The sequence below is a fragment of the Cnephaeus nilssonii genome, assembly GCF_951640355.1.
Source record: "Cnephaeus nilssonii genome assembly, chromosome: 5".
NCBI lineage: Eukaryota > Metazoa > Chordata > Mammalia > Chiroptera > Vespertilionidae > Cnephaeus > Cnephaeus nilssonii.
In genome coordinates this window covers 25,179,579-25,205,743 of record NC_137076.1, presented here as the reverse complement: position 1 = coordinate 25,205,743, position 26,165 = coordinate 25,179,579, and the positions used below count along the sequence as shown (strand labels likewise).

General features: G+C 50.5%; 1 protein-coding gene across 2 annotated transcripts in view; it reads left to right on the top strand.

The window, feature by feature from the left end:
• The window catches only part of CARM1 (coactivator associated arginine methyltransferase 1), a gene marked incomplete at its 3' end in the record, with an annotated part of 46,065 nt that overhangs the window by 5,990 nt on the left and 13,910 nt on the right, over positions 1-26,165 (top strand). For both annotated transcript variants that reach the window (XM_079772117.1, XM_079772116.1), the window contains exon 2: positions 25,083-25,208. In XM_079772117.1, coding sequence (XP_079628243.1) covers positions 25,083-25,208 — 126 coding nt within the window. The remainder of the gene's footprint in view (positions 1-25,082; positions 25,209-26,165) is intronic.

The window sequence follows — 26,165 nt, the reverse complement described above, 5'->3', positions numbered from 1 at the left end:
AGTGAAGCCTCTGGTGTGAAGCCTCTACTTGAGGAACTCTTCAGACCCAGGTCCTTCCTGGAGTGAGGTCTTGTCATCGTGATCAACTCGGTGGCTGAAGTTCAGCCATTACAACATGGTTTCCAGGCAGCAGGACAAAGAAGACACAAAGGATGCCAAGGGTCCATCCAGGTGTCTGTTAAGGGAGGTTCCCAAAAGCTGGTTGAGGGGGTTTCTGCATTCATCTCATTGGCTAGAATATAGTCACATGGCCACCATTAGCACAAGGAAGGCTGGGAAATGTAGTCTTTAGTACAAATGGTCATGCACTTAGCTAATTTCAGGGTTTCTTTTTCTGTAGAGGAAAGGGAGAACAGACACTGAGAGACAGATGCCTTGGCCACAGTGCGTCCGTAGGATGTGGATATAGCCAGATTGCTGGGAAGGACATGGAGAGGTGCTCAAGTGGATGGGGGGTGGGACAGCAGCCTGTCGTGGAGCAAAGGGGTCTCTGAGGAAGTGGGGAGCTAAAGGAGAGGTAACAAAGTTGGGTCCAAGTCACGTTTTACAAGTGATGTCCTTTTCCTGTATGTGGTCAGGAGTTGTCCACCATTTTTCCAGAGGATTAACATGATACAAATGGTATTTCTGAAGATTACTCTGCTAATAGGTTATGGTGTAGATCAGTGGTCAGCAAACTCATTAGTCAACAGAGCCAAATATCAACAGTACAACGATTGAAATTTCTTTTGAGAGCCGAAAACCGACTTCTGCACATGGGCCACGAAGTTTCAATCGCACTGTATGTGCGCGCCTGCACGTGGTATTTTGTGGAAGAGCCACACTCAAGGGGCCACAAGCCGCAGTTTGCTGACCACTGGTATAGATGGAGCAGGGAGAGAGAAGCCTGTGGAAGCTTCCAGACCAGAGAACGTAACAGGAATGTAACTGAATAATTTCACCTTAGCCCATCCCAGAAGCATTCAGGGGTTCAGGAGTTGTGATAATGAACAAAAGGTGAATTCGAATTCTGCTCAGGGCATTGGGGACAAGATAGCAAAGGTCATGACCCTTGGTCAGGGGGTTGTGAGTGACCTGCCTGAAGGGTTTGCTTGGCCACAGGGTTAAAATAAAAGTAGACATCCAACATTTTTAAAATTGGGTAATTTCACATAAAAATCTGACTTAGTACTTCTGAAAAATCAGAAAGCCTGGCAATCCCAGGCCTACTGGCCCTGAGACCAGGTAGAGAACAGTGCCACCTTCAGAAGGGGCTATGCCACCCCAGTTAGCCAGAGACATCTTTTTGCCTGCTGCCACCCTAACACAGGCCTCACGCCAGTAGTCATCTATCCTTTCACTTGCAGTGGTTTGTTTCTTAAAATAGAGAAGCATTTGTCTGAACCCAGGTCTCCATCTGGTGTGGGATAACATCTCTTTCCCTTAGCCTGCAATCTCCTTTGGCCCCCAGACCCTTCCTTTAGGTGGCTGAGTTGAATCCCTGTACAGGTAAGGGCTGTTACACCCAGTCCTAACCTGGCCTGGCTTTTAGTCCCAGGCCCTTCCCACTGCCCACCCCGCAGCCTCTCCCCTTCCTCATCTGCAACCTGTTTAGTCCACAGCCCTCCCTGGCAATTTGGAAATCCAGAACTTCTGGAAACCTAACCTGCCATTCATTTGACAGCAAAATTAATCAGACCTGAACTCTGCCACCTGGGTTCTTTATTATCTCTACATATCCAATTTAGTGTGACTAATCCTATGTTTCCTTGTAAAATATGCTTGGTTATAGGTGTTGCCCATACTCTGCTTGGGACAATCTATATTATCTGTACCTGCTACCTTTATAAAACTGAAGAGTTTGTACAGGTGTACCTCATTTTATTGCACGTTGCTTTATTGTGTTTTACAGGTCTTGCATTTTTTTTTTTGTTTTTTTTTACAAATTGAAGGCAAGACCTTCCACCAGAAAAAAGATTATGACTTTCTTTATTGTGATACTCACTTTATTACGGTGGTCTGGAACCAAACCTGCAATATCTCTGAAGTCTGCCTACGTGGGCCTGCGTGTTTCAGGCAAGGGGTTGAGGGCCCAGCATCATACCCTCTTTGGGGTTGTTGGGGTCTGTATGTGAGATCACAGGAGAAAAGGGGGCTGCAGTGTGTGTTACCTGGCAAGCAAGCAAGCATGCATTACATTTAGGGGTCTGGACGTGGTAGTCATGCAGGGCCTTTTAACAGGAGAAATGTGACATGAACTCATGTTGATTCTCAGGTGCCAGACTTTGGACCAGGTCAGATTTAACAGAATGGGGGAGGATCAGGTACCCTTGTTGGTGCTAGTGTGTTTTCTTTTCCCGGGAGTTTGCTCTGTGTCTGAGATCTGCCTGCTACCCAGGAAGGTGGTGAGTTTAAGTTTGTCAGGACATCTGTCAAGATGCCCATCCCAGAGAGGGCGGGATGGAGGGTCATACCAGGTGGATAGTGGAGGCCACTCAGAGCTAGGGCTCTTAACCTGAAGTCTGTGGACGGCTGGTGTGGTCCCACAATTCCCTGAAATTTTTGCATAAGGGTACAAGGACAAGAGTCAGTAGCTGTGACTCAGATGAGCCTCTTTGATTGTAGAAAAGGTGTGACAGTGGCACCTCTCTGGAAGGAACACATGTAAAATGCTTCATTTTGTGTGCATCTGGTAAACCATGGCCTTGGTGTTACTATTGGTTTTATGTGCATTTGGTCAGGGGGAGAGTCTCCCCTGATTATGATCTCCCTCAGAGGGATCTGTGATCAGAGAAAGGCTGACAGGAACTGGAGGACAGTACCAGAGTGGGGGGTGAAGTGGATGCTCCTGGCTTGTAAGGGATGGTGGTAGTCAATGGGAGAGGCGGGGGCAGGGGGCCCTGTGTCTGCTGGGTCTGGGGGAGTGGGGAGCAGCTTTGAACAGGCAGGATGGAGAGGTTAGCAGTATTGGCTGCTGCCCAGGGTTAGAGTTAGAGCCTTGGGGAGGTCACCAGATTTCTGACCTGGATGACAGCTCCCTTGGAGGGCTGGGGTTGGGGAGGGGACCCAGCTAGTTGGCAGGTTTGGGGGGGGGGCGGGGCTGAACGAGAAGTGGGAGAGTTGAACCTCACCCAGGATGGCAGGGCCCACCCACAGTTCTTTGAAAATGGGGAGACTCCTTCAACCAGAAACGTGTATGGAGAGTAGACTTGCTGTCTTTTTATTGCAGTAGTTACCATTCATCTAACTTTAAACAGCAAATTTTTACTGAACATTTGCTGTGTGCCAATTACAGTTTTAGGAGCTGGGGATACAGTGACACCTACAGTAAACACATGGCCCCACAACTTTGGGTCTGGGGTGTTGTGTGACAGGCACTAGGTCAGCAATCACCTCCAGTGTGCTAGTGCTCCTAATGGTCTGTGCCTGGGAGAAAATAACTGGAGCTGATGCTCAACAACGTTGGAGGAGGGGGTGGGGGGTTGGTCAAGGAGGGGGTAGGGTGCTAGGGGGACCTGCTCAGGCTGGAACATTGAAGCCATCAGAGAAGAGCAGGTGGAGGCTGGGCCAAGTCTTGACCCACACTTGACCATCTTACCCACACTGCCCTCTCTGTACCTCAGTTTCCTCTGCTGTAAAATGGATCTTGATAGCATCCACCTTGAAGGGTTGTTGTGAGTTGTGAGCTAACAGAAGTAAAAATAGTGCCTGCTTCCTTTTACCTAAATGTCTTCTGATGTCTCTTGGCTGTTTTTATCTCAAAGTATTAATCTATGTTTCTTTGAGAAAAGAAACTCATGAAGATGTATCAGTAAATTCTCAGCAGCTCAAAGATTGCAAAAAAAAAAAAAAAAAAAATCATGCCTGTTCCCCTGTGGTGGGAAGACCTCTAAGAGTGAGCTTGTGACCCTAGCTGGTTTGGCTCAGTGGATAGAGCATCGGCCTGCGGACTGAAGGTCCCGGGTTTGATTCCAGTCAAGGGCACATGCCCGGGTTGCGGGCTCGATCCCCAGTGGGGGGCGTGCAGGAGGCAGCCAATCAATGATTCTCTCTCATCATTGATGTTTCTATCTCTCTCCCCTCTCCCTTCATCTCTGAAATCAATAAAAATATATATTAAAAAAAAATAAGAGTGAGCTTGTGGGTCCTGCATGGCTAAGTGCAGCCAGCAGCCAGTGTGGTTGGAACAGGGTATGCATGGGGAAGGGTGGGCCCAGCAAAGGGGCGTGGTGTTTATTTCAAAAGGGTTGGGGAGGGAAGTGACCTCTGTGGCTATGTCTGGGTTAGCCCAGTTCTGTTCCCTGCCCTTTCCAAGTAGGGCGATCCTGAGTGAGGCTCAGCCTCCCGAATCTCAGCTTCCTTGTTGGAAGGGAGGCCTCACTGAGGGGTTGAGCTGGTGGCAGGTGGCCTTGGCGAGGCGAGGGTGGATGTCTGTGCCTGGGCTGTAGACACAGCCCTGCTGCACAAGTCAGACACGATCCCCACTCCCAGCATACTCCTAGTCTTGGGAAGCAGAGAGAAGGCAGAGGAGGAATCCCATCTCCCACTGTATAGAAAGTGGTCAAGGGCCCAGTGTGAAGAGAATGGTAGCTAAGGAGCTATGTGTGGGGGTAAGAGGCCACAGGCCAGAGAGAATTGAGGTGGGAAGGAGAGAACCCAGGGACGGGGGGCAGGGGGGGCAGTAGCTCTGCTGGGGTATCAGCCTGCTCTGAGGGCAGCTGGGGTGTGCAGTGTCTGGATCAGTCTTGCTGCTGCTCTCCTGGGCCCCTGTCTTGCCCCTGCTTTGCATTTCCTGGGTGGAATATTCTCCCTTCCCCTCCTGGACTGCAGCAGCCCTCTCTGGGTCAGAAGCTGCTGAAGGTTATGATTAGCATAGGCTAGGGAGCCTAACCTTGATGTGATCTTGTGACCCTGGCTAAGTGACCCTTGTCATCACTGCAGTTTCCTTTCTGGAAAACGGTAGTTTCAAAGGTTGGTGTCAACCCAGCACATAGCAGATGAATAACACGGTATAATCCTATATAATAAAAGCGTAATATGCAAATAGACCGAACGGCTGAGCTACTGGTTGGCAGGAGGCAGGCCAGCCAAGGTGGGTGCCAGCGGGCAGAGGGAGGGGACGGTGGCGGGGCGATGGAGGGTGGGGCCGGCTGCTTGCTGGCCGGGGCTGTCCCCTGATTTGCTTGTCCCCCAATCTGCTCACTGGTCACCTCCCTCAGAGAGAGGCCAGACTGCAGCTTAGGCCCACTCCTAGTATATATATTATATATACTAGGGGCCCAGTGCACAAATTTGTGCACCTTGAAAGGAACTGTGGGCCGTGAGACTGCGGTGGGCACAGGGGCAGGTCTTGGCCCATCCTCCGTGCCCCGGCCCAGCCCCTCCCGCTGCGGCCCCCGTTCCCCTGTCTGCCGGCAGCCCTTGCTCCTGCCACCGCCACTCCCACTTGCTGACTGCAACGGCTCCGCTCGCACCCGCTGACGGTGTGGAGCGATTGGGGCTGGGCCGGCGCCCAAGTGGCGGCTGCTGCCCCAATTGTCCCTCAGGAGCAGGGGGAGGTAGAGAAGCCCTTAGGGGCAATCAGGGCTGGCAGCCGCCTCTTGCACCTGCTGACGGCACCAAGCTATCAGGGCTGGTGCCGGGTGCAGGCAGCGGTGCAAGCAGTGGCTCTGGCATCAGCAGTGGGTGCGAGCGGGACTGTGGTGCATGGGAGCAAAGAATTTTCAGAAATCACCAGAGGCTCACCCCGATGACAGCGACTGGTGCCCCTCCTTGGCCTGGTGCCCCCACTCACCTGCTCCACCATTCCGCTGCGGCCGACGCCCGCCATGTTCTGAGCGCACCCCCCTGGTGGTCAGTGCACATCATAGCGATCGGTTGTTCGGTTGTTCCGCCTTTCTGTCTGTTTCCATATTAGGGTTTTATATATATAGATATATCTCTTCAGCCTGCTCTGTGGCCTGGAAGAGATGATGTGTCACAGGTGTGGGGGTGATCATGAAACCCCTGACAGTTAGAGCTGGGTGGGACACAGAGGTGGCCTTGGAGATCCTGCCTGAGCCCCCTGTTAGGGTTGACTCAGGAGGGAGCTCCTTCCTTTGTGTGATCACCCTCCTATTGTCTCACTTTGAAGACTTGTTTGGGAAGCTTCAGGATTCAGACCTCAGGAATAGTGCATGGACCTCTTCACATCTGCCCAGGAAAACCATGGCACCTGCGCTGACTCTTGTTTTGCTGCCCAGATCTGACTTTCTGGTTAGGAGTCTGGAGACCCTGACTTCCCCCACCCCCACTTCCTTTGTTCCCTGAAAAAAAGTTATATGAAGGAAATTGAGACCAGGTTCCACCCAGGCCTGCAGGAGTTGGATATGGAGACTCCATGGCCCTTGTGTGTCTCATCTTGTGGTTATTCTTTTGATTACTTATTTAAAAATTGTTTAATCAACACACAGATGCCCAGGCATTAGGTGTTCAGGGCATTCAACAATTGTGTACACCCACATAACTGCCCCTCAAAACCAGACCTAGAATTTATCCCTCAGCCTCTGGGTAGTTTTTGTTTGGTCAGGTGGGTCTGTCCCCTGCTGCCAGGCAGAACACTCGAAAACTGGTCCAGACTGGTTGAAGGGAGGGGGGCTCTGTCTCCTCCCCACCCCCACTCCTTACACAGAGAGGGGAGAACCTCCTTTTATTCCCTGCTTTTGTTTGTCTCTCAAGCAATTCATCACCCACAACTTTGGCAAGAGTGGATCTGGGCTGTTTTTCTTTTAGATTGTTGGTGGATTTGCTCCCCACTAATTGTGTTCCTGTGGCCGGGGTTTGTTTTTTGCTGGAATTGTTACACATGTCAGAGGAGAATGGTTTTATGGATAGAAACCTGCCTGACAACCAGGACGGATGGGATTCTGAGCAAGGAAGGAACCCTGGCAGTTCAGCTTCTTCATGAAAAGGGGATACACTTGTGACCCCCTGCAGGGGGCCTGGGAATCAATAATCAAAGATGGATTGGGGGGCCTCTTGCAGACACAAGGGGCACATTCCAAAGAACTTGCCACGTTCTTCCTTGAGCTGGAGTTAAGGCAAAGGCAGCTTAGAGTTTCCAGACTTCTCTTTTGTGCCCTGGGGGCCCCTCTGCAGAGCCTGGCTCTGACTGCCTTCATCCCCCACCCCCTGAGCCCTGCTTATGGACACTTCCAGGCCCTATCATGGCTAATGTTTACTGAGTCCGAGCATGTGCCAGCAGCCCTATGCCAGGCACTTTATGTTCATTGACTTGTCTAACCATGGAACAACCCCAAAGGATGCTGTCTGCTGTGCGCTGTTGGCACAAGGGTGCTTGGCAGAGGCGTGAGTTGGGTGAGACCAGCTCATTCTCTTCCCCACACCAGGCATGCCCCTTGGGGAGCCACAGTAGCCACAGCTCTTATCCCTGTTTTGTAAACAGGAAGCTGAGGCACTGTGTGGTGGATGGTAGAGTCTGGATGCCAACCCAGGTGGACTCGGTGACCTCCATCAGCCCTGCTGCTTCTTGGGCGCTGATGAGGAGTCCAGGCTGTACCAGGAGATTCAGCTAGCACCTGGCATGGAGGAGACACCCACCTGCTCCTTCTTGTCATTGTCTTTTGTTAGGGCAGTGGCATCTTGAACTCTTCTGGAGTTCAAAGCCAATTTTTCCTCGTTCTTGCCTAGGGTTTTTTGTTTTGTTAATCCCCACCCGAGGATATTTTTCCCATTGCTTTTCAGAGGGGAAGGGAGAGAAACATTGATGTGAGAGAGACATATCAAATGGTTGACTACTGGTTGCCTCCTGTACACACCCTGAACGGGGATGGGGAGTGAATCTGCAACCCAGGTATGTGCCCTGAGACTCTCTGTTGCACAGACCGATGCTCTAACCACTGCTCAGCACTAGCAGGGCCATTCCTGGCTAGTTGCTGAGTCCCTTATGGTGTCTCCTATAGCCTGCAACACATCTGGAGTTACATCTGGTAAAGCGGGCGGGTGGGTGGTGGCCTTCCTAATGCAAACATCCTGTGCAGTGGGTCTAGTCGGACCTCTGGAGCCCCAGGGGGCTGACAGAGGCCTTTCCACCAGCAACGTAGCCCCAGAACATCCTGATTCACCTCTGGGGCGATGGTCAAAACCTTTCTTTCAAAATGGGTCTTGGAGAGGGACTCCAGACGGTCAGCCCTGGGCTGCAGTTTCCTCCAACATGCATTCCCTATGAGGCAGCCCCTGCCCGTCCACCAGCCTCTCCAGAGCCACACTGGCCTGCATGTTGAGGCCCCTTAGCTGGCCAAGGGCAGCCCTCTTTCCTAGGAGCCACATTCATGATCCTCAGACCTGTCACTGGCTCCACTTCCTGCACTGTCCCAGACAGCGGCCAGTACCAACGTCCCAGAGGGCCAGTCTCCCTGCACAGCCCCAGGGATCGTGACACACCTCATGTAAACCTGGCTTTCCAGGCTTCCCTAAGGGTCTCCTCTGCCAAGGGCTTGTTTGCCTTGGTCCTTAGCACTGCCTACTCAGTTCCTGCTGTGTGTTGCAGGTGGTGGGGTCCCTTGCTGATCCCTCACAGCCATAGGAGGAAGGCTCTACTGCCTCCCTTTAGTGATGGTTCAGGGGGATGGCCCCTGCCAGCCATGGTCAACTAGCCAGGCCTGGCTATGTCTGGGCCCAGAGCCCATGTCCTTCCCAGTAATACCCTGAGCCCGGCCCTTTATAGCCTCCTGAGCCCAAATCTCCTAGGGATATGGTTTGGCTATCTCTCACAATCTACTGGATCCCCAGGCTGAGCCGCTCCCAGCATGTCATCTATGTCTCAGTTTCCTCACTTAAAGATGAGCTAAATGTGCCCTGGAAGGTGGTTGGGAGCACTAACTGATGCACTGTCTGGCACTAGGTGTGTGCCTGGTATTGCATAAGTCACAGTTTCAAAGTCATGGTTGGAGAAAAGAGGCCAAGTGAAGGAAGCAAGAGGGCCTGGGGTTGCCTGTTTGGTTCCTTGCTCACCCCCCTCCCCTTCCTTCATAATTATCTGCTAAGCCCCTGTGCTTTCAGGGCCCTGCCTAGGAACTGGCGCACATCTGCTGTCCCTTTTGTAGCTCACAAAGCCCGTCTGGGGCTGATTAGCATGGATGGGGAGATATTTGCATGTAATAGCTCCTGCCCAATCGGTGCCCTAGGATTCTTTTCAGAAAAGCCAGGCCCTTTCTTTGTCTGGTCCTCCTTTGCTTGGGGTTGCCCTTCTGCACATCTAGCAATTAGACTCCTCTTGGGGCCTGTTCAGATCAGGCCTGCAGAGCCTGAAGCCTTCAACCCCTGAAAGTAGAGTTGGCCTCCCCAGGAGAGGAGCCCCTGCTGAGTGTCCCCACTCAGCCTTCTGACCTCTCCAGGCCATCACTGATTGAAGAGGTTTGGTTGTCTCTAGTGTAGGGGCCCTTCTCAAGCCGTGGTCAGCCCAGGGGTCCCGAGGGACAGGCCTGCCTGGCATTTGTCAGGGTGTCACCACCCACGAGCAACTCCAGCAGTCTCCCAAATACAGCAGAGAAGCCTGTGGCCTGAGTAGTACTGGGCTGCAGGGCATTACCTAACCCAGATGCCAACAGGAAACCTTGAGGGGGGGAGTTACTGCCCCCCAGATGGCTGCCTGTCTGACCAGGAGACTGTTCCATCCTTAGCCCTGTTCATGCACTGCTCCACAGTCCTGTCACCCTGTCACTGGTTGACTTTGGAAGTGATTAGCCTTCATGGGAAACCTGTATTCTCACAGCCCCTCTTGGAATAGATTTAACTGTTTGACTTTTCCGGCTGCCTGTAAATTGCCAACGCTGGACTCAGCGTTGGGCCAGCAAAGGTGGCTGCGTTGAGTTATTGTGAAATATTTTGAAAGGAATGAAGGATAACATGGTAAACACGGTGTGCTTCCACCCTTACCTTAAGAAATAAAATGCAGATAGAGCCCTGACCAGTTTGGCTCAGTGGATAGAGCGCCGGCCTGTGGACGGAGGGGTCCCGGGTTCGATTCCAGTCAGGGGCATGTACCTTGTTTGCGGGCATATCCCCAGTAGGGGGTGTGCAGGAGGCAGCTGATCCGTGTTTCTCTCTCATCGATGTTTCTAACTCTCTAGCCCCCTCCTTCCTCTCTGTAAAAAATCAATAAAAATAAAAATAAAAAGAAATAAAATGCAGATAGAAGGAAGGACCTTCCCATCTTGTCTCCTCTCAGGGAGGTAACCTCATGTTCCTCCAATTCGGGGGAGGGTTAGTTACCCTTCACGAGGGGCCATTTTGACGTGGCCTAAAGACCCAAACTAAATGAAGATGTGCCCAAGCACGGCGTGAGGCTGGTGCCTCTCTCAGCCGAGGCCAGTTGTCCCTGAGGAGCACACCTAGTCTGGTCTGGGCCTAGCATGGCTTTGTGTCCAAGATTCTCTCTGGGTCTCCTTCTCTCTACTGTTTACCTCTGTCTGGCCTTAGGGACATGGGGGCCAACAACACCTGCTGTGTGCCCTTGGATCTTGGGCTGGGCAAGGGTGTGTTAGTGCTACGACAACACTGAGCAATGAAATATTATTTTTCTAGAAATTAAAGCTGAGGATTTGGTGAGGGTCCCCTTGCTTGCAGATGGCAGAGCCAGGATTCAAACCCAGGGCTAACTGACTCCAGAATCAGGGTTCTGACAACTACCTTGCCATGTGGCTTCCCCTGCTGGGGGAGAAGGGCTTTCCCAGGTGACAACTGCCTGGAATGCAGCTCTGCTGCCCAGGCTTAAAGAAACCTGAGTCTCTAGTGGCTCTGGGCACCCTGACCTGGCCAGCCACTGCCCCTCCTCCATCACACCTACTAAGAGGGGGTGGTGTGGGTGCAGGCCTGCTCTGAGGGAGCCAGTGACAGGAGTCTGAGATACTGGTGTGCTCCATCCTCTAGCTCCATCCTCTAGTAGGACAGGCTATAGGGCCTGAGCCCTCACCATCTGCAGCCTGTTCCCACTCCCCTTCCTCATCCAGCAGGATTAGGGGGGAGGTGCACCTAGTCAGACATGCTCACTTGGAGGAGGGCCCAAGAGATGCAATGATTGCCTTTGTCTGGTTATCTTTTGTGTCTGTGGTAAAAATCCCAACCCCTTAGGGTATAACAGGAAAAGTCCCTCTTTTCCTCCCTCCGGATCCTGGCCTGTCCCCATACTAGGTCTTCTGGTGTGGCCTTCCTGCAATGGTTTTCAGGCACATACAGGAATGCGTGCATAAATCTCTCCCCCGGACCCCACTGTGCTTAAAGTTCCTCAATTTCAACAATGGGAAGGCAGGTGGTGGGATTGGCTACCAGGCCCTCCACATGGATTGTCATCTCATCCCGTGGGCTGTGTCATGATCATCATTTGACAGATGAGGACATTGAAGCCCCTGGTCACACAGCTGGAGAACGGCAAGTTCAGCCCTAAACCATGGTCTGCCTTGATGTCCATCATCTTAACCACTGCTGTCCTTGGCCTTCCTTACTGGATGGTCAGAGAATGACCTCTTCTCTCTCCTGGCCATGTGGTGCCACGCCACACAGGGACAGAGGGAAGTTTTCGGTGCCCACATATTGGAAACTTGATCGCTGCCTTCAGGGTAGTGGGGCCTGTGCTTCTGGTAGATGGGATGTTCTTCCAGGATTCGAACCCTGCATCAATGCGGGCCTGGCTTGGTGTGATTGTCGTCACCTCCCCGAGGCAGTCTGTAATCTGCATTGTACCCCCCCCGTCTGTGTGATCAGACCCCTGAGTTCCTTCCAGCCCCTCGTATTCCATCTTCTTACTGGTATACCATGTGCCATCAACCTCCCATTAATATCTGAGTGTGGGAAGGCAGGGTCTGGCATCCTGTTCATGGTTGGGGTCCCTGGTGCCTGCACTTGGCACATGATGGCTATAGGCAGGAGCTGCCCATGGGCCCTGAGCAGAGGGAAACCGCTGGGTGGGGGGCTGGGAAGAGCGCATCTTGAATTTCCATGCCTCGTGCTTTCCACCTAATTCCCCCTTTACTTAGAATGTTTTTCCTCTAGAAGGTGAACAGCCCATATTTTATTTGGCAACAGAAGGCGATTTAATGAAAGACCTCACATTTGGACTAGTGTTTCTATTCCCCCCAACCCTCAAGTCTGCCAAGATAAATAGTTTTAATTATTCCTCGTTTGGTGGCTGTAATAGTTTTCCTACTAGAGAGACAAGGACTTGAAATTTGACCTTTTTGTTGTTCTTCACCAGAGCTGGTGGCTGCTTTCCTGTCTTGCCTTCTACCTCCTTGTTCTCCACGAGGGAAAGAACTTCCCTCATTCTATTTATTTATTTATTATTTAAAAAAATTGATTTTTACAAAGAGAGGAAGGGAGAGGGAGAGAGAAACATTGAAGTGAGAGTGAAACATCAATCGACTGCCTTCTGCACACCCCCTACCAGGCAGCGAGCCTGCAACCTGGGCATGTGTCCTGACCAGTCATCACACTGGCAAAATTATTGGTGCACTGGACAGTGCCCAACCAACTGAGTCACACCGGTCAGGGCAGAAATTCCCTCATTTTGCATGAGGATGGAAGGTTCTGTTGGAGGAGAGTTTAACTCCAGGTATTTGTCCTTGTTCCACTGCGTCCCTCTGATCCAGGTCTGTCCAGCCTGAAGGGCTTGAAGCCCCCCTGTTTGCTTCATTACTCTCCAGAAGCTAGGGGGAGGGCAGGGAGGACAGTAGGGACAGAAAGGTTACTGTGCAGGGCCACCCAGTACCCAGTGTTTTTGAGCAGCTAAGTGACTTTCCCTAGGCCAGTGGTTGGCAAACTCATTAGTCAACAGAGCCAAATATCAACAGTACAATGATTGAAATTTCTTTTGAGAGCCGAATTTTTTTAACTTAAACTTCTTCTAACGCCACTTCTTCAAAATAGACTCACCCAGGCCGTGGTATTTTGTGGAAGAGCCACACTCAAGGGCCCAAAGAGCCGCATGTGGCTCGCGAGCCGCAGTTTGCCGACCACTGCCCTAGGCCATGTACATGGTCGGGCTGGGTGCCTGGTCTTCCATATCAGTTACATCCTGCACTTAGGGAAGTGGCCCCGCCTCCCTGACTGCATGCCCTGGGCCTCCATGCAGTGCCTTTCACATGCAGAGCCTTGGGTCTGTGCAAGGAGGGTGTTAAATATGGAGTCACCCTGTAATTGGTGCTTGTCCAGGAAGTTCTGGAGGACCTCTAAGAGAAGGTGACAGGGATACTGGGGAAGAGAGGAAGGGTGCTCTGGGTCCCAGGAGCCATGGAGGCAGAGAGAAGTCCTTTTTGCCCATGGTCTGGGGGATGGCAAGGTCAGCATGGCATGGCTGGGGCGATGGAGAGGTGTGACAAGACTGTAGACATTGCCAGGGGCTCATGGGCCCCATAAGGAGTTTAGACTTATTCCAGAAGGCTCTGGGAAACCATGAAGGAGTGTAAGCAGGTCAGAGACCACAGCAAATCAGTTGTATGGCTCAGTGGTTGAGCGTTGACCTATGAACCTGGAGGTCATGGTTCAATTCCCGGTCAGGGCACATGCCTGGGTTGCAGGCTCAATCCCCAGTGTGGGGCGTGCAGGAGGCAGCCAATCAGTGATTCTCTCTCATCATTGATGTTCCTATCTCTCTCTCCCTCTCCCTTCCTCTCTGAAATAAATAAAAATATATTTTAAAAAATAAATAAAAACCATGACTCAGAGGTGACTGGAGGAGGCTCCTCCTGTCCCGCAGGACCACTGGTAAGTGCCCCTGAGACAGGTGTTCATGTATCTGCCTTTTCCTGAGGCCACCAGCTCTTTTGAGGCATTCCTGGGTGCTGGGCATGGGGCAAGGAATGGGTAAGGAGCAGGGCATTTCCTTGAAGCCAGAACCAGGAAGCCCCCTGTGTCTCAGGCTCCCCCAGATTCTGCTGCCTGGATCCCGGGGTGCTGTCCAGGGAGCCAACAAGGAGGTTGGCTCTGTGGTGGGCAGGGAGCAGACAGTCTGTGGCCCCTAGAGCTGCCCCTTTCCCAGTCTCCCTCATCTCCTGGCCAGCAGCTCTTCTTTCAGTCCTGTCTCTCTCTCAGCTCGTGGTCCTGCTGCTGCCAGTGGCTGTGGAAGCAGCCAGACTTCTGAGCCCCACATACACTGGGGCCTCTTGCACCCCCTCAACAACCCTCCTGCAAATCACCTGTCTTGCCCAGGAGTCTGTCTTGGCAACCTCCCTGGGTCACAGCCACACTGTTTTGATCACTTTCATTCTCCCTGCTGTACCCTTCCAAGGAAAATCATTCCTCCTCTGAGTCTCCAGTGAATACTTGGAATACTTCTTATTACCAAGTATGTGTGTGTGGGGGTTGCTTCCCACACACCAAAATGGGTGTCCTATAATTCAACTCAGTTGTGACACTACCTCCCTGGAGATAGGGTCAGATCCCATAGGCTAAGGGTTGAGTCCCACAAGATTGACTCTCTTGCTCTGCACACAAATAGTAGGTCTAGGTCAGCGTTCGCCAACCTTTCAGACCTCGCGGACCACCAGTGGTCCACGGACCACTGGTTGATGACCGCTGGTCTAGGTTGTCACCTGTGCTTCTGAGCAACCAGCTTATAGGTTGGGTTTTCCCATGACTCTGTCCTCAGGTTTGACAGATCTGCTAGAGCAGCTTACAGATTATACTTACTAGATTCAGGTTAATATAAAAGGACATATAACTCAGGAACAGCAGAGGACAAAGTGTGTGGTAAGGGGCACAAAGCTTCTATGCTCTCTCCCCAGGTGTGCCACTTGCCCCAAATTTCCAGGTGTTCACTAACCTGAAAGCTCTCAGAACCCAATCCTTTGTGAGTTTTTATGGAGGCTTTATTATGTAGACAGTATTGATCTTTTGCTATTGACAGCTTGGGGTGGGAAAGACTCGAAGTTCCATCCCTTTAATTACTTGGTCCCTCTAACAACCAGCCTTCATCCATAGGGGCTTTCCAAAAATCTAACTCACTCTGCAGTGATTGAAAGGGGCTTGTTATGAACCACAAAAGACACCTTTATTGTTCTTATCACTTAGGAAATTCCAAGAGTTTTAGGAACTCTGTGCCAGGAACAGGGATCAAATATCTATATATACTAGAGGCCCAGTGCACAAAATTCCAGCACGGGTAGGGTCCCTAGGCCTGGCCAACGATCAGAGCCAATCAGGTTCCCTGCCTTCCTGCCTCCTCCTTCCCTCACCACCCGCGCGCCACCACCGTGCGGTTCCCCCCCCTTCCCTTGCCACCTGCAGCCCCGGCCTACCTACCTCCTCCTTCCCTCGCTCCCTCAGTGCCCCCTCCATCGCTGCTGCTGGTCAACCGCCATCCTTGCCACCCCCTGGTGGTCAGCGCACATCATAGAGAGTGATCGAACTCCTGGTTGAACTCCTGAGGGGACACTTTGCATATTAGCCTTTTATATCCTATACTAGAGGCCCAGTGCACCACATTCATGCACTGAAGGGGGGGAGTAGGGCGGGGTCCCTCAGCCCGGGCTGTCCAGGACCCCAGGGAGCGGGCCTAAGCTGGCAGATGGACATACCCCGAGGGGTCCTTAGTGCTGCTGCAGAGAGGGTCCCGCCACTGCCACTATGCTCCCCAGCTGTGAGCCTGGCTTCTGGCTAAGTGGCACTCTCCCCCTGGGGGGGGGGATGACCACCAGGGGGCAGCTCCTGCATTGAGCGTCTGCCCCCTGTGGTCAGTGCACATCATAGCGACTGGTTTTTCCACCGTTTGGTCGATTTGCATATTAGCCTTTTATTATATATTAGAGGCCCAGTGCATGATTGAATCATGCACGTGTAGGGTCCCCTACACGCTTCGCTTTCGATCGTGGGGGAGCTGGGTGCCTGGTGCCGGAGCAGACAGGCACCCAGCTCCCCCGCTTTTGATGGTCCTCGGCGGGACGTGAGCTCGCTGCCCCAGAGGCCCCTTCTGTTTCGCAGCACAGCCATGGTGCAGACTCTGGCCCAATCGGCTACCCCAGCCACCCCGAGTCCTGCCCCCTGCGCCTCCCGCTGGCCCAATCGTGGGAGTAGCGGAGTGATGGTAATTTACATATTACCATTTTATTAGGTAGGATCCTATATAATAAAAGGCTAATATGCAAATTGTCCCCTCAACCGGGAGTTCGACCAGGGGGTGGGGCTGGCCCGCCAACCACCTGCAGCCCCTCCCCCGGTTGGCTCCCCCATCCCAATCGGGGGTGGGGCCAGCCAACCAACCAACCGCTGATGGCTCCTCCCCCTGGCCATCCCAGCCTGCTGGGCCCTGATTGGGGAGGGCTGGCCGGACCCCACCTGTGCTTGAATTTGTGCACCAGGCCTCTAGTATATAGATACTAGGTGTACCGGATAATAATCGTAGATTTTGTAATCAAAGAAAACACTATAATTTCAAGAGAAACATCAAAAGTGCTTTATTCAAAGTAATGTCCATCACTAGCTACACATTTCCCGCATCTTTCAGGTAATTTGTGGATACCGTCCCAATAGAACTTTTCTGTTTTGAGGCAAACCATTCAGAGACCCAATTTTCCACTTCTTCGTACGTTTTGAAGTGCTGCTCAGAAAGTGCATGTGCCATTGATCGGAACAAGTGGTAATCCGAAGGAGCAAGGTCTGGTGAATATGGCGTATGGGTTAATACTTCCGAGGCAAGATCTTTTAACGTGTCTTTAACTGGTTTTGAAGTGTGTGATGGTGCGTCATTATGTAGCAAAATTACTTTGCCGTGTCTTCTGGAACATTCTGGTCGCTTTACAATCAAAGCGTCATTCAAATTGATTATCTGTTGTTGGTAGCGATCAGTATTAAAGGTTTCACCTGGTTTTAGAAGCTCGTAATACACCACACCTTCCTGATCCCACCAAATGCAGAGCATTGTCTTCTTTCCGAAGTGATTTGGCCTTGCAATCAATGTTGATGGTTGACCTGGATCAACCCATGATTTTGTGTGTTTGGGATTCTCAAAATAAATCCACTTTTCATCACCAGTCACAATTCCATGCAAAAAAAGACTTTCTTTTGTGCCCTTGAAGCATTTTACTGATGACTTTTCAGTTTTCCATTTGTCTTTCCTTCAGTTGATGTGGCACCTATTTTCCTTCCTTTAAAATCTTTCCCATTGCTTATAAACGATCAGGAATTGTTTGCTGAGCAACATTTAATCTTTCTGCAAGTTGTTTTTGGTTTGACCCGCATCTTCATCCAATAATGCTTGTAATTGTTGGTCTCCAAACTTTTTCGGTTGACCTGGACGTTCTTTGTCTTTCACATCGAAATCATCACTTTTAAAGCATTTCAACCAGCGTTCACAAGTATCTTGAGATGGAGCACGTTCACCATAAGCTTCCTGAAGTATACGATAATTTTCAGCAGCACTTTTGTTCAAAATAAAGTAATGAGTTAAAACTTCCTGCAAATGCCTTTTTTTGGGCACGAAATTCAACATTTTTAAGCATAAAAATATCTATGATGTTAACACCTTCAGCAAATTTGACATACGAAGTTTTGAAGCTTGCTGTCAATACAACAAAATAGCATACATATCAAAATCGTATATATATCAACATATGTGTAACTCCATCTATTGGAAATAATACACATTATTAACTGGTACACCTAGTAAAAGGCTAAGCAACCATCCGACTGTTTGACCAGTAGCTATGACGTGCAATGACCACCAGGAGCAGATGCTCCGACCAGTAGCTATGACATGCAGTTACCACCAGGGGGGCAGACGCTCAATGCAGGAGCTGCCGAGCTGCGGTGACTTGGCAGCAGCGGTTCTTGGGTGACCAACCCTGGAACCAGAGAGGAGGGAGCCCGATTCTGGAGTGCATCACCCAAGAACTGCCCTCTCGCAATTGGGGACCCCTCGGGGGATGTTGGAGAGCTAGTTTCAGCCCAATCCCCTCAGGCCAGGCCAAGGGACCCCACCTGCTGGAGGAACGGTGCTGACTCCGAAGATGCCCTTAGAACTGCAGCGCTGCCCCAGATGCAGCTGGCTGGGGAGGGACTGCAGGAGGTTGGCTCCAGGGTGTGTCTGTCCATCTTGCCCAGTCCCACCCCGCCAGCCACCTTCTAATTAATTTCCTTTCAATGTGCACGAATCTGTGCACTGGGACACAAGTCCTATATAATAAAAGCCTAATATGCTAAGTGTCTGTTATAATAAAAGTCCTATATAATAAAAGCGTAATATGCTAATGATATGCTAAGGCCGCTCAACCACTCGGTATGACGTGCACGGACCAGGGGCCAGACATTCGACTGGTCGACCAGTTGCTATGACATTCACTGACCACCAGCAGTTAGACACTCTGACCAGTAAGTTAGCTTGCTGCTGCGGTCCGGCCTATTGGGACTGAGCAAGATGGTCTGGATACGCCTTGTAGCCCTCCCGTGGTCCCTCCCCGGCTGGCTGACCTCCTGTGTCTGTCCCCGGCCCCGATTGTGCACCGGTGGGGTCCTTCAGCCTGGCCTGCGCCCTCTCACAATCTGGGACCCCTTGGGGGATTTTGGAGAGCTGGCCAAAATCCCGCAGGCCAGGCTGAGGGACCCCACTGGTGCACGAATTCATGCACCGGGCCTCTAGTCCTATATAATAAAAAGGTAATATGCAAATTGACCTTAATAGTGGAATGACTGGTCGCTATGATGTGCACTGACCACCAGGGGGTAGACGCTCAACGCAGCAGCTGCCCCCTGGTGGTCAGTGCGCTTCCACAGGGGAGTGCCACTCAGCCAGAAGCCGGCTCATGGCTGGCCAGTGCAGCGGCGGTGGTGGGAGCCTTTCCTGCCTCAGAGGCAGTGCTAAGGATGTCTGACTAACAGCTTAGGCCTGCTCCCCGTGTGCCTAAGCCATTAGTTGGACATCCCCCGAGGGCTCCTGGGCTGCCAGAGAGGTGTCTGACTGCCAGCTTAGGCCCGATCCTCCAGGGAGCGGGCCTAAGCCAGCAGGTGGACATCCTCTGAGGGGTCCTAGACTATGAGAGGGCGCAGGCCAGGCTGAGGGGAGACCTCCCCCCCGCCCCTGAGTGCACAAATTTTTGTGCACTGGGCCTCTAGTATGTTATAAAATCCCAGGCCCAGCCATTGTGGCTTAGTGGCTGAACATCAACCCAGGAACCAACAGATCACCAGTTCCTAGGCTGGTTTCAGGGCTCGATCCCCAGTATTAGGCCTGCAAGAGGCAGCCGATCAATGATTCTTTCTCATCATTGATGTTTCTATCTCTCTCCCTCTCCCTTCCTCTCTAAAAATCAATAAAAACATATTTTTAAAAAATCTCAGTATCACAGCCCCCTTCTCTCTCTCTCTCTTGCATGTGCTTTTTCCTCTTATTGGAGAATTTGTTTTTAATCTCTTCCCCAGGCTGGGTCAAGGGCCACCTCTAGGTACCTACCATGGCCCTCTTCCCCAGACCTCAGCACCCCTCACCTGGGGATCTTCATAACTGCCTCTGGGATGGGGATGGTTTCTCTACTGCTCAATGCCTGGTGAGCAAAGTGAGAAAGGTGGAGAGGGATAGGAGAGGGGAACTGCATGTACAAAGACCCAGAGCTGGGGAATTGAGAGGCTGATGAATGAGGGGTACAGGCCTCGACTACCAGTCCCGAGAGCTTAGACTGCTGAAGCTTTTTTTGTGTGTGTGTGTGACCTTGGACAAGGCCCCAAATCAACCCTTTGGTGCCTTATGGTCCCCCCATGGGGTGCAGTGAGGTGGCTTGGGGATATCATGGAGATGAAGGAGGGCAGCTGCATTTTCTGTTTTAAAAGCTTTTGGGCCCCAGAGCACTTGGAAAGGGGGTTCTACAGCCAAAAGTGTCTGAACACCTCTGGGTCTCACCTGACTGCTGAAACTTTTGAAAGCACGTAGGAACGTGGGCCAGCTTAGGCTTTTTTCTTCTGGTCAGATATTTACTGAGCACCTCCTATGTACCAGGGACTGGCCTGTGGGGTGGCATAGCTGTGACTCTCACAAAAGGCTGGCTTCACAAGCTTTGGGTGCCACTGAGGTCAGGTTGCCCTCAGCCCCAGCTTCCCTGGCCCAAGCCCAGCCTCTCTGGGTGTAGCCAAGCTTTCCTCAGCCACAGGTCCTTGTGGTTGCCTGCTCTGCTCTGGGTTGCAGGGGATTCCTAGGGCAACTGGTCAGGTTGCCAGGCTGCTTTGCAAACAGAGGCCCTCACTGGGTTGCTCTGGCTTATCTACTGCCCCAGGAGGGGTGTGGGCAAGGGCACCATGCCAAGGTTTGGGGTTCCTTCTTGGGACCTGCTTATAGCTGGACTTAGGAGTACCATGTCATGAGTTCCCTGTGGGTGGGGCATGGCTGTAAGCCTGCAGCAGTGCCCTGCCAATATGCTCTTTCCTCCCGCCCCTGGTTAGGAGGCTGGCCATGCCCTACCCCCTCCAGGAGGGTGGGACCTGGCTCCTGAGGTGTGAGGCAGTTGGGCAGAACCTGCCCTATGGCTTGGGGAGCTGTCCTGCAGGGCCTGGCCCTGGGCCAGTGCTCAGACTACACAAGAGGATAGCAGGGGGCCCAGTGAACACCCATAGGCCCTTTATACCTATTCCCCTGAGAACATTCTTTTTCTGTTGAGATAAAATTCACATAACTTAAACCATTTTAAAGTGTACAGTCTAGCCCTAACTGATTTGGCTCAGTGGATAGAGCGTCATTCTGCGGACTGAAGGGTCCCAGGTTCGATTCCGGTTAAGGGCATGTACCTTGATTGCGGGCACATCCCAGGAGAGGGTCGGCAGGAGGCAGCTGATGTTTCTCTCTCATCGATGTTTCTAACTCTCTATCCCTCTCCCTTCCTCTCTGTAAAAAATCAATAAAAAATATTTTTTTAAAAAAGTGTACAGTCTAGTGGCATTTAGTGCATTCCCACTATTGTGTAACCATCACCTCTATCTAGCACCAAAATATTTTCATCAGCCCAAAGAAAACCTTGTATCCATTAAGTACTCATTCCCCATCCTCCCTCCTCCCAGCTCTTGGCAACCACCAATTTGCTTTTTGTCTCTATGGATTTGTCAATTCTAGATGTTTCATATAAATGGAATCATATATATATGTGACCTTTTGTGTCTGACTTCTTTTGTATCGGGCATAATGTTTCTGAGGTTCATACATCGTGTAGAGGTGTCAAGGCTTCATTCCTTTTTATGACTGAATGATACTTTGTTGTATGGATGGACCACATTTTGTTTATCCATTCCGAAGTTGATGAACATTTGAGTTGTTTCTTCTCTTTGGCTACTTTAAGTAGTACTACTTTGAGGGTTTGCATACAAGTATTTGAATACCCTCTTTCAGGTCTTTTGGGTCTATAACTAGGAGTGGGGTTGCTGAGTCAAATGGTAACTCTATTTTTAACTTTTTGAGGAATCACTGAACTGTTTTCCACCATTTTCTGTTGCTGCCAAGCAAGTTGTTAGGGTTCCAATTTCTCCATATTCTTGCCAATACTTATTTTCACCCCCACTCTTTTTTTTTTTTTTTTAACATTATAGCCATCCTAGTGGGTGTGAAATGGTGTCTCATGGTGTTCTTAAAATTTTTGTTGTTGTTACCCTAGGTGGTTTGGTTCAGTGGATAGAGCGTAGGCCTGCAGAGTGAAGGGTCTCAGGTTCAATTCTGGTTAAGGGCAAATGCCCAGGTTGTTTGATCCCCAGTAGGGCATGCAGGAGGCAGTTGAGCAATGATTCTCTCTCATCATTGATGTTTCTATCTCTCTCTCCCTCTCCTTTCCTCTCTGAAATCAATAAATATATATTTTTTTAAAAAAATTTTGTTGATTGATTTTGTTATTTATTTTTGTTAATCCTCACCCGAGGATATTTTTCCATTGATTTTTAGGGAGAGTGGAAGAGAGAGGGAAAGACAGAGAGAAACATTGATGTGAGAGAAACACATCGATTGGTTGCCTCTGACTAGGGCCAGGGCCTGAGCAGCCTGCAACCAAGGTACGTGCCCTTGACCGGGATCAAACCCGGGACCCTTTGGTCCACAGGCTGACTCTCTATTCACTGAGCCAAACTGGCTAGAACTGTTCTTTATTGATTTTAGAGAGAAGAAGGGAAAAGGAGAGAGAGAGAGAGAGAAAAACTGTGATGTAAGAAACATCAGTTGGCTGCCTCCCATACTCACACTGACCAGGGATCCACCCACAACCTGGGTATGTGCCCTGACTAGGAATCGAACCCGAAACCTTTTGTTGTACAGGAGGATGCTTCAACCAATTGGGCCACACCGCCAGGGCTCATAGTGGTTTTGATTTGCATTTCCTGATGACTAATGTCGTTTTATTGGCTTGTTGGCCATTTGTATGTCTTCTTTGGAGAAACCTGTCTCTTCAAGTCCTTTGCACACTTTATTTTTCTTTTCTTTTTTTAAAATCCTCAACTGAGGCCATGCTTAGAGAGAGGGAGAGAAACATCAATATGAGAAAGAAACATCGATTGGTTGCCTTTCATATATGCTAAACTGGCAATCCAGGCATGTGCTCTGACCGGGAATCCAACTGGCCGTTTTCAGTGTACAGGATCAAACGCAACCAACTGAGCCACTCTGGCCTGGCCCTTGGCACATTTTTTAATCGGGTTATCTTTTTGTTATTAAGAGTTCTTTTTAGCCCTGACTGGTGCGCTCAGTGGTTAGAGCATCTCCCCGCCGGCGGGGGGGGAGAGGCCCTGCTCCTGCTTCTTCCCTCCCTCCACTCTCCCAAAAAAATCAATGGGAAAAATATCCTCGAGTGAGGATTAACAACAACGAAAAAAAGCTTTCCATTTTGACAAAGTCCAATTTATGTAGTTTTTCTTTTGATGCTCTTGTTTTTGGTGCCACCTCTCAAAATCTTTTACCAAATTCTTTGCCAAATTATGAAGATTTACTCCAGTGTTTTCTTTTAGAAGTTTTATAGTTTTCACTCTTATATTTAGGTTAATAATCCACTTGAGTTAGATTTTGGGGATGGTATGAGGTAGGGCTTCAACTTCATTCTTTTGCATGTGGAGATCCAGTTATCCCAGCACCATTCATTGACGAGACTGTTTTCTCCCCACTGAATGTTCTTGGCAATCTTGTTAAAATCAATTGACTGAACATAAGGGTTCATTTCTGGGCTCTAATTCTATTCCATTGATTTATATGTCTGTCCTTTTGCCAGGACTATTCAGGTTTTTTTTAAAAATTTCTTTATTGATTAAGGTATTACATATGTGTCCTTATCCCCCCATTACCTCCCCAACCCCCCTACTCATGCCCTCACCCCCCTGTTGTCGGTGTCCATTGGTTAGGCTTATATGCATGCATACAAGTCCTTTGGTTGATCTCTCCCAGGACTAGTCTGTTTTGATTACTGTACCTTTATAGTAAGTTTTGAAATCAGGACGTGTGAGTCTTCCAACTTTGTTCTTTTTCAAGGCTGTTCTGGTGATTCTGGGTGATGGGGGACATTTTGCCACATTTTACTTGTGCTTCTCTGTTACAGATATTTTGTTGTTGATTTGATGAGCCACTCCAAAGCAAGTTGTAGACATCACAAGAATCCACTTTAAGTTCTCCCATGTTTATCTCTCTTTTTTAAAATATATAGTTTTATTGATTTCAGAAAGGAAGGGAGAGGGAGAGAGAGAGAGAAACATCAATGATGAAATCGAATTATTGATTGGTTGCCTCCTGCAGGCTGCCTATTGGGGATCGAGCCTCCAATCCGGGCATGTGCCCTTGACCAGAATCAAACCCAGGATCCTCCTGTCCACAAGCGATGCTCTATCCACTGAGTCAAACTGGCTAGGGCCCATGTTTGTCTTCTAAGAATAAGGGCATTCTACAGAACCATATTGCTATCATCACATCCACATCATTTAAAATAATCACATCTATAGTTCACACTTATGTTTCCCCAGTTGTCCTTTATAGCTCCTGAAAAATTTTTCCTTAGTTCCAGTCAAAGGTCATACTTGGCATTTGATGGTCACATGTCTTTAGTCTCCCTCCTTCTGGAATAGTTCCCAGCAATTTTGGTGTTTCCTGACATTGGTCATTTTGAGACCAGGCATGCTTTTTTGCAGACTGCCTCGTGATCTGGCACTGTTTATTGTCCCCTCGAAATGGAACTAGGGTAAAATTTTTGCTAAGAATGCATGACAGATGCCTTGCCCGTCCTGCTGTATTATATCAGGACCGCAGTGTTATATGGATTTGTCTTGTTCCTGTGATGCCGTTTCACTTGTGAGCTGAAGTGGACACACTTGTGTGTGTCTGTTGAATGGATGACTAGTCGTGGTAATAATGTTGGGCATGTGGATGCAGTGCTTCTTGTTATGCACGGGATCCTATGCCTGTCCCACCATTACCCCCATTTGACAAATGAGCAAACCAAGGTTTAGAGGGGCTAAGTGACCTGCCTGTGTGCCACACTAAGCATCATAGGTGGGACATGAACCCAGGCTGTCCAGCTCCAGTGGCAACACTCATAATCACTATGCTGCATAATTGCAAGGAGGAGAAAGTTCACCTGAAGGAAGTAGAGGTGCTACCAAGAATTCTTTCTTTACCTCCATCCCAGCCCCACTCAACTCTGAAGGCCAACACCCCTCACCCCCGTTGTGTGGCACAAATGAATGCCGACTCCCTCGGCTGGGCATGGGCACCCCCCAGGGCCTTGGGACCCTCTGACCCTGCCAACGTTGCTCTTTTGTCGCTGTCTTTCTACCTAAGTGTCCACTGTATGAATGTGCTCTATGAAGGAATCTACTTGAAATATATGCTCCTACAGCTCCCGGCACCCCCCCATCTCAGCCCTTGGTTGCCCTGTGAACAGCAGTCCTCTCTCTCTGGACAGGCTGTGTCCCTGCGTCCCTACTGCCTGATCAGCCATCACCTTGTCCTCAGCATGGGCTGGGCACATGGCAGCACTTTTAGGGAGGGATTTGTGACACCCTGGAAGAATTGGAAATAAGGGAAGCCAGAGGGTGGTGAGGACAAGACTCTAAGGTAATTGATAGGGAGCCTTGCTCACTGGCTCTGGGGCCTGCCGGCTCACACCTGCTTCTCCTCATAGATGAAGATATATGTGTATTCAAGTGCTCGGTGTCCCGTGAGACGGAGTGCAGCCGCGTGGGCAAGCAGTCTTTCATCATCACCCTGGGCTGCAACAGCGTCCTCATCCAGTTTGCTACACCCAATGGTACGTGACCCTTCTGTCCCAGTGGCACACAGAACACCCAAAGCCAAAAGGTCTTAGGCTCTGGGCCGTGGCTGGTGGGGGCCTGGAGCCTAGTTAAATTATGGCCCGTCCATCTGTCCCAGCAAAGGTTCCACTGTTGTTCAAAATCATATTCCCATGTAGAGATCTGTCCCCAGTCAGCACATCTTGGTTTCTAGAATGCTCTGCACCAGACTCTTCCTTACTGGCTCCTTTAGGTCCTTCTGGGCTTGGCTCATACGTCCTCTCCTCGAAGAGGCCTATTCTAACCACCTGGCTGGGTTGCACCCCAGGCCTCTAGGAGTAGCCTGTTGGGTGGGGTCTGAGGCCTGGCACTACCAACAGCAAAGGAGGGGGTGGAGACAAAGTCCTGAGGCAGGCAGAGGCTCTGTTCTGAGCTCAGAGAGAAGTCATTGGAAGGTTCTAAGCAGACCTGTCTGAGAGGACACAAGCAGACAGGTGAGGTTGCTGAGGAGGGCTTGTGGTGGCTTGGGGTCGGGGGTGGGCAGCAGTGGAGGTGGTAGGATGCCTAGGGTGAGAGACTGCTTAAAGGTCCAGCAATAGGGCCTGGTCACTGCAGAGCAGAAATCAGTGAGTCAGGTGGGCGGCAGAGGCTGTGCGGGAGAGCTCAAGTTGGAGAGGCCACCTGCCCACGGCCACCGCTAGCTCTCAGGAGCCCTCTCCCTTGGCTCTGCCCCAGGGAGCGGACTTCCCATGGTCCAGACCAGCCTCGGGCTACTCACCCTTGTGCAGTACACACTAACTCCACATCCTCACCCCCAGTAGCTGGCATTTTTCCTCTTCCTTTCTATCTCTGATTTTGTTCTACCTTTTTTTACTTGATACAAGTTAGTGGTCATCATTCTATATTAATAAATGTAGTTAATTTTTTGTTGTTTTGTTTAAATTTCTTTATTGATTAAGGTATCACATATTTGT